Source organism: Rhinopithecus bieti, unplaced genomic scaffold (assembly GCF_001698545.2).
Source record: "Rhinopithecus bieti isolate Rb0 unplaced genomic scaffold, ASM169854v2 scaffold_15776, whole genome shotgun sequence".
NCBI lineage: Eukaryota > Metazoa > Chordata > Mammalia > Primates > Cercopithecidae > Rhinopithecus > Rhinopithecus bieti.
In genome coordinates this window covers 1,659,770-1,668,554 of record NW_016808836.1, presented here as the reverse complement: position 1 = coordinate 1,668,554, position 8,785 = coordinate 1,659,770, and the positions used below count along the sequence as shown (strand labels likewise).

Genomic DNA, 8,785 nt, shown 5'->3' with positions numbered 1-8,785 from the left:
CAAACTCTGCCTCCTGGGTTCAAGCAATTCTCTTGCCTCAGCCTCCTGAGTAGCTGGGACTACAGGCACCCGCCACCACACCCAGCTAATTTTTTGTATTTTTAGTAGAGACGGGGTTTCACCGTGTTAGCCGGGATGGTCTTGAGCTCCTGACCTCGTGATCTGCCCACCTCGGTCTCCCAAAAGGCTGGGATTACAGGCGTGAGCTGCCGCGCCCGGCCTGATAAGACATTTTCTTAGTTGCCTGGTGTGTAAGAGTCTCTCAGCTCACTTCTGACTTTCTTCCAGAGACAAATGATCCAGACATAGATGTTTATTCAGTGCATCAGAGTCAGGAACCTCCTATGTCACTGTGTTCCTGGCGTCCCTTCTCTGATGATGCTTTTTAATGCTGAAATTTGGGTGAGAAGGCACTCAAATGGAGTTCAGAAAATGCAGGCAATGATGAAAGGTAGGGGAGTTCCTTTATTTTTTATTTTTTTTAAAGAAAAAGATAAATTCCCAGCCCGGATCTGCTTAGACTGGGCTCAACCCATTAAAGATGTTTGGAAATATGTTTCAGTGGATCAGATCACAGACCTCCCCTAGAAGCTATGTGTAATAAGTTATACTGAAGACTGGAGCTGGTCATACTCAAGGCATACTGGAAAAAGATATTGATTTAGGCTGCTGGTGTCATCTTCCCCTGGCAAGTCGTAGATCTTTACAAATTCATCTATTTCATCGACAGTTGAGGCCCAAGGAGGATTTGAAACCCCCAGATATATCTGTTCAATCTCGTGTGCCTGAGAGTCCCAGGATGAATCCCTCACAGAGGTGCCGGCTCCTCCAGGATTCTTGATATCAGAAGGCTCATGGAGATCATGGTCATTTGCATCAGAGATTCCGGGACTTACTGGATGAATGTTTGCAGTAGTTATAGCTGAGGTAGTCTCCTCCTCCTTCACTGAAAGGGTCTGGTTTGATGGTCCTAGTGATGGCCATGGCTGCATTCGCTGCCGCTGCTGCCTCTTCCATTTGGCACGCTGGTTCTTGAACCAAATCTGGGGAGGGAGGGGTGGGGAGGTTAATAATGGAGGTTGAGTATAAAGGGGCATCCTCATGTTCCTCAGGAATTCGGATTTTTGGAGTGAGAGTTAGTCTCACATTTATTGGAATAAGGGAAGCTCTTTCTATCCCCTGCTGTCCTGGGTTTCAAGAGAAAAGTGGGTGTAGGATTGTACTAACAATGGATGGAATATGACTTAGATCATGATGTATTAAATAGAAGGGTGTTTGTATTAGGGGTGTATTTTTTTTTTCTTTGAGACAAGGTACCACTCTGTCACCCAGCCTGGAGTGCAGTGGTGCAATCATAGCTCACTGCAGCCTTGAACTCCTGGGCTTAAGCAATCCTCCTATCTCAGTCTCCCAAGTAGACTACAGCCATGTGCCTCCAGGCCTGGTTAGTTTTTAATTTTTTTTTTTTTTTTTTTTTTTGTAGAGACATGGTCTTACTATGTTGCCCAGGCTGGTCTTGAACTGGGCTCAAGCAATCCTCTTGCCTCCACCTCCCAAAGTGCTGGGATTACAAGTGTGAGCCACCATGCCTGGTGCCCAGAGAAAGTATTTTAAAGTCAGAGTATGGGGTGAGAGTTTAACTTGGGTTGTCTTCAGTGTTCATCCAGGTGTTCTCCCCTGAATACTTTGTGGGAACTTAGTGACAGGCATCTGGATGAGTGTGATCATCCTGATTATGAGCAGAACCCATCCTGAATACACAAGACCATCCTGATTATAAGCAGAACCCATCCTGAATACACAAGAACAGACCCAAATGGGAGTATCTGAGATCCAGCTTCAAAGAGTCCTGTGTAGCATGGTGGGTCTGGAGTTGGAAAGGTCTGGGTTCAAATTCCAACTCTTGCATTTATAATGCTTGGAAGACAGCTCTTCTATGTGAGCTTTAGTGTTCCTCAATAAAGTGGGTGCTCATGACAATAAAAATATAAAGTGCTTAACATTTGTCCTTACACATAGCAATTGACAATAAATAGGAATTGTTATAACAATGATCAAAAGTGTGTGTGAAGCTCTGGGTTAGGTGTGCTACCTACAGACACACTTGGGAACAGACCTTTACTACGGATAGATCGAGTTGTAGCGTTGAAGCCAGTTTCCCCATGGTAACCAAACTTGGGTGCATGGTCTTTGCCAGCACTTCTCTCAATGCTGTGAGTTGTTTAGAGAGAAATCTTGTGCGTTGCCGACGCTTTCGCCTTGGGCTTTCTGCAGAGGGAACAGACAAAAGGCTTTCATTAAAAAAAATTCAGAGGAAAAGAGGGAGAGTACTACATCAAGGGAATACCTATGGGACAAAAAAATCTAAACAACAGCCTTGAGCTCTAGCCCTTCCCTCTGACAGAGCCTACACAAATGAGAAGGAACCAGAAAACCAAATCTGGTACTATGACAAAACAAGGTTCTTTAACATCCCCCAAAATCACATTAGTTCACCAGCAATGGATCCAAACCAAGAAGAAATCCCTGACACTCCTGAAAAAGAATTCAGAAGGTCAATTATTAAGCTAATCAAGGAGGCACCAGAGAAAAGTGAAGCCCAATTTAAGGAAAAAAAAAAAAAAAAAGATACAAGAAATCAGGGGAGAAATCGTCAGTGAAATAGAGAGCATAAAAAATAATCAAAACTTTAGGAGACAATGGACGCCCTTATATGTACTAGACCTAAGAAATGAGATAGCAACACAGTGACCAAGAACCCAAAAGCAAATGCAATAAAAACAAAGATAAATAGCTAGGACTTAATTAAACTAAAGAGCTTTTGCTTAGCAAAATGAACAGTCAGCAGAGTAGACAGACAACCCACAGACTAGAAGAAAATCTTTACAATCTATACATTTGACAAAGGACTAATATCCAGAATCTGCAACGAACTCAAACAAATTAGCAAGAAAAAAACAAACAATTCCATCAAAAAGTGGGCTGAGGACATTAATAGATAATTCTTAAAAGATATACAAATGGCCAACAAACATATGAAAAAATGCTCAACATCACAAATGATTAGGGAAATGCAAATCACAATCACAAGAATGGCCATAATAAAAAAAAAAAAAATAGATGTTGGCTTGGATGTGGTGAACAGGGAACACTTCTGCACTGCTGGTGGGAATGTAAACTAGTACAGCCACTATGGAAAACAGTGTAAAGATTCCTTCAAGAGCTATAAGTAGAACTACCATTTGATCCAGCAATTCCACTACTGGGTATGTACCCAGAGGAAAAGAAGTCATTATATGAAAAAGATACTTGCACATGTGTGTTTATAGCAGCACAATTCGCAATTGTAAAAGTGTGGAACCAACCCAAATGTCCATCAACCGAGTGGATAAACTGTGGTGTGTGTGTATATATATAATTTATACATAATGTATATAAATTATATTGTATATAATTATAATAATATAATTATAATAATATAAATATTATAATATATTATGCATAAATTATATGATGGAATGCTACTCAGCCATAAAAATGAGTTAATGATATTTGTAACAACCCGGATGGGATTGGAGACCATTATTCTAAGTGAAGTAACTCAGGAATGGAAAACCAATCATCGTATGCTCTCACTCATAAGTGGGATCTAAGCTATGAGGATGCAAAGGCATAAGAGTGACACAGTGGACTTTGGGGACTCAAGGGAAAGGGTGAGAAGGGGGTGAGGGATAAAAGACTACAAATATAGTGCAGCGTATACTGCTCGGGTGATGGGCGCACCAAAATCTCACAAATCACCACTAAAGAACTTACTCATGTAACCAAACACCACTGGTTCCCCAATAACCTATGAAAATACAAAAAAGTTAAAAAATGTTTTATTAGAATGCAAATATATGTAGTCCAAAGGTCATCTTCTTTCCTGAGCTTGGCCTGGGAATCAAGAGCTTAGGTTAAACATCTGACTCATGAGACCCACTTCTCACCCTCTTGCTGGGAGTGTTCTGCATCTGCATTCCTAGAAAACCAGTGCCAACTTCCACTGAGCAGGACACATTTTTAAGCCACAAATGGGATAAGCTTATTTCTGTGGCCTCATCTTACAGCCCCTGGAGGAGGAACATCAACCTCTCCATGACATTGGGCACCAATTTGTTTTCCTAGCAACCTGGGGGCATCTTTCTGTTTCTCACACTGCTAATAAAGACATACCTGAAACTGGGTAATTTATAAAGGAAAGCAGTTTAATGGACTCACAGTTCCACATGGCTGGGGAGGCCTCACAATCATGGTGAAAGGCATGGAGGAGCAAAGCCACATCTTACATGGTGGCAGGCAGGGGAGGGAATGAGAGCTAAGCAAAAGGAGAAACCTCTTATAAAACCATCAGATCTTATGAGACTTATTAATTACCATGAGCACAGTATGGGGGAAACTGCCCCATGATTCAGTTATCTCCCATCGGGTCCCTCCCACAATGCATGGGAATTATGGGAGCTACAATTCAAGATGAGATTTGGTTGAGTCCTTATTGAGATAGAATAGAATAGTGGCGTGATGTTGACACCAGGTTTATATGAGTTTATAAGATTCATAGAGTATTTGAGGCTCTATTATCCTAACTGGTCACAGACTCAGTGGCACTTCTGTCTATGTTGGTTGGCCTGTGAGACCCTGAAGCTATTGGTTTGACCATTTATTAATAGGGTCAGTAGGAAGCAGATGTCAAGCTTAGTGACCTGAGAATGAATGTCGATTCTCATTTACTAGCTCTGTGACTTTGGTAGCATCATTACACTTATACTGTTTGCCTCTGTATCTTTAACAGTAACACGGTCCCAGATAGTTCACTCCTTTAGGGAAGACATGAGTAACCAAAGAAGTAAGTCTGTTAATTACAGGCTTGGTGCATGTGTTAGTCCATTTTGCATTTATAAAGAAATACCTAAAACTGGGTAAATGAGAAAAGAGGAATTAATTGGCTCACAGCTCTGCAGGCTATACACCAAGCATAGTGCTGGCATCTGCTTCTGGTGAGGGCCTTAGGAAGCTTCCACTCATGACAGAAGGTGAAGGGGAGCCAAGGTGTCACATGGTGAGAGTGGGAGCAAGAGAGAGCAGGGGAAGGTCCTAGACTCTTTTAAACAACCAGATCTTGTGTGAACTCAGAGACAGAGAACTCACTCATTACCATGAGGATGGCACTAAACCATTCAGAGGGATCTGCCCTGATGATCCAAACCCCTCCCACTGGGCCCACCTCCAACACTGGGGATCACATTACAACATGAGATTTGGAGGGGACAAATATGCAAACTGTATTAGTGCAGAATGGGAGTTTTTACTGTGGTTTAGAATGTAAATAAGACCTCATCATCTAGTAAAACCTGATTCTCATGGTCATCTATTTTATATGAAAGATTCTATTTTCAGGATGCTCTTATTCCTCATACAAATACATGGGGGGAAAAAAAAAGCCAACATGCTGCCCAATCATCGCACAGTGAAGACAAGCGATCAAGCACACGGGTTTCTCTTAGCGTTTCAGCATTTGTTTATACACAAAGGGAGAACAAAATTTACAGGACATTGAAGAAAATCCTCAGACAGAAGGGGACAGCAAGAAAAGAGAGAGGGAGATACAGAGACAAAGAGAGAAAAAAGAAAGGGAAGGTGGAAGAGAAAAAGAAAGAAGAGGGGGAAGAGGAGGAAGAGGAGGAAAGCAGCAAATAAACATATTTTTTCTTAAGAAAAGAAATAAGGCTGGGAGCATTGGCTCATGCCTGTAATCCTAGCACTTTGGGAGGCCAAGAAGGGTGGATCACTTGAGATCAGGAGTTCAAAACCAGCCTGGCCAACATGGTGAAACCCCCTCTCTACTAAAAATACAAAAAAAAAAAAAAAATTAGCCAGGCATGGTGACAGGCACCTGTAATCCCAGCTACTTTGGAAGCTGAGGCAGGAGAATCGCTTGAACCTGGGAGGTGGAGGTTGCAGTGAGCTGAGGTCACACCCCTGCACTCCAGCCTAGGAGACAGAGTGAAATACTGCCTCACACACACACAATAAAAACTAAAAATAAATCTATAAATGTTAAAATTAATATTCTCAGATAAAAGATATTGCACTTATACATCAAGATAGTCTTGAAAAGAAAGGAAACTCTGATAAGACAAATGTTCTTTGAAATCAATAGCTAAAAAGAAACCCTTAGGCAATAGTAGAAGAGTTGGAAGACAAAGCTGTTCCAGGAAGTAGAAAAAATATACAAAAGTGAACAAAAAGAGTGAAAAGATCGGAAAAAAATAAGACCTCTGCTCAGGGATGTCCAACACTAGCAATATTTATGTGACTAAAAAAGTTTCAGAGAGTATCACGAAAATATTTATTTAAGAAATTCAAGATTTGAGAGATGAGGCACAGGGGTTCCAGACTGAAGCTATTCCACGATAAGCATAATAAATGAACAAAAGGATCATTGTTGCAAAAATTTCAGAATACCAGGAATATATAGAAAGTTCCAGAAGCTTCTAAAGGGAAGTAGAATTTCCATTCAAAGCAATGGTAGTTAGAATTCTATTGGTCTTTAGAAAAGCAACACTGCACACTGATAAGTTATAGGAGGTAAAATCAAGGAAGGATGTGGCTTTGAGTTTAAAATCATCTACCAAGCTGAGAGGTCAATATGTAAAATCGACTAGTATTTTTGTGAGTTTAGTATTAAACAATAGGAAAATGTATTAGAAGAACCAGGCACAAGTTTTAATAAGTGAACTTGTTGATGCATAATTTTCTATTAGAATCAGATCATTTTAAGAAGTTAAAATATAAGTAAAATTACATTTATGTCCCCAGCCAAGATATACACTTTTTTTTTTTTTTTTTTTTTTTTAAGCCAGTCTGCTTTTTTTCCCCAGCCAAAAAATACGCTTTTTTTTTTTTTTTTTTTTTTTTAAGACAGTCTTGCTCTCTTGCCCAGGCTGGAGTGCAGTGGTGCAATCTCAGATCACTGCAATCTCTGCCTCCCAGGTTCAAGCAATTCTTGTGTCTCAGACTCCCAAGTAGCTCTGACCACAGGCGCGTGCCACCATGCCCGACTAATTTTTGTATTTTTAGTAGAGACAGGGTTTTGCCATGTTGTCCAGGGTGGTCTCCAAGTCCTGGCCTCAAGTGATACGCCCGCCTCGGCATCCGAAAGTGTTGGAATTACAGGCGTGAGCCACTGCGCCCAGCCAGTAATACACTTCTAAACTACGCTTTACAAGTACAATTATAAAAGGAAAATGTTGATAAATATCACAAAGACAACTTTTAGAATATTTGTACAGTAGTACTCATAAGTGAATTGAAAAACTCAAGCCAGGCTGGGAGAATATATTTGCAACACATATAAGAGATAAATTATTAGTGTCTAGAAGACAACAAAAATATTCTACTAAACCTTGAGAAAAAAACAGGCTAAAAACTGGGAAATAGGCCGGGTGCGGTGGCTCACGCCTGTAATCCCTTCACTTTGGGAGGCCGAGACGGGTGGATCACGAGGTCGGGAGATCGAGACCATCCTGGCTAACACGGTGAAACCCCGTCTCTATTAAAATACAAAAAAACTAGCTGGGCGAGGTGGCGGGCACCTGTAGTCCCAGCTACTCGGGAGGCTGAGGCAGGAGAACGGCGTGAACCCGGGAGGCGGAGCTTGCAGTGAGCCGAGATCGCACCACCGCACTCCAGCCTGGGCGACAGAGCAAGACTCTGTCTCAAAAAAAAAAACCAAAAAAACCAACAAACAAAAAAAAACTGGGAAATGATATAAATACAAAAATTAGCATAACGGAAAAACAGAAAGGCCTTTAAAATAGAGTGAACAGATTCAATCACACTGGTTAACAAAGAAACGGTAATTAAAGATCATGTACTATTTTATACCCATCAATGCACTGACATTTAAAAGTATGAGAGTAGCAGGCATTAAAAAGGATGGGAGTTCAAGATGAGCTTAGGCAACAGAGTGAGATCCTGTCTCTGCAAAAAATCTAAAAATTAGCTGGCCGTGGTGGCACACACTTATAAGTCCCAGCTACTCCTGAGGGTGAGGTGGGAGGATCACTAGAGCCTAGGAGCTCTAGGCCAGCCTGGACAACATATCAAGATCCCATCTCTTTAAAAAAGAAATGTGGAGAAACAAACTCCCAAGTTACTAGAGTCCCACTGCAAATTGTTTTTCAAACAATCCTTGTTGGTATAACCCAGTGGTTTCAAAATTTACCCAGTGGTTTCTAAACCCAGTGGTTTCTACCTAGGGTTGACAAAGCCCAGAAGCCACCACAAGGTCCCACACCTCTCACTTGATTTGTCTGCAATCCAATCATTCAAACCCCAGCCTCTTGCCTTTGCCCAGCTTACCCAGCATGGTGTCCTCTAGAAATGAGTGGGTTCGATCAGCTGTGTGCCGCAGAGCTCCTGAGCTGACTCTATGTGACTGCTGGGCTAAAAGACCCGCTTATTTAAGCAAGATTTTAATGTAATCATGTCCCCACCCTGTCCTACCCTAATACCACGCCCTCAGTAATCCATTCAATATCTGTTTATTGAGAACCTATTCTATGCCGATGCTGTGTAGGGCACTGGGAATAAAACTGTGATTCAAGACGGATCCCTGACCCCAGAGAGTGGAAGAAAATAAAGGAAAGTAGAGTGAACAGAAAATGGATAAAATGTTCAAAAATGTCACTTGGGATCAATGAGTAAATAAACAAAGGGCTGAGAGAAAAGTAAGTTGGTAAGA

At 41.3% G+C, this 8,785-nt stretch overlaps 1 protein-coding gene across 1 annotated transcript; it reads right to left on the bottom strand.

Annotated features, from left to right (window-relative positions):
* Positions 1 to 574: 574 nt before the first annotated feature.
* On the bottom strand, positions 575 to 8,442 carry LEUTX (leucine twenty homeobox). The gene is made up of 3 exons (XM_017887417.1): positions 8,404 to 8,442; positions 2,117 to 2,268; positions 575 to 1,043 (listed from the first exon to the last, which is right to left on the bottom strand). The coding sequence occupies exons 1-3, from the start codon at positions 8,408 to 8,410 to the stop codon at positions 606 to 608; spliced, it is 597 nt and encodes a 198-aa protein (XP_017742906.1). The 5' UTR covers positions 8,411 to 8,442; the 3' UTR covers positions 575 to 605.
* Between the last annotated feature and the right edge of the window lie 343 nt (positions 8,443 to 8,785).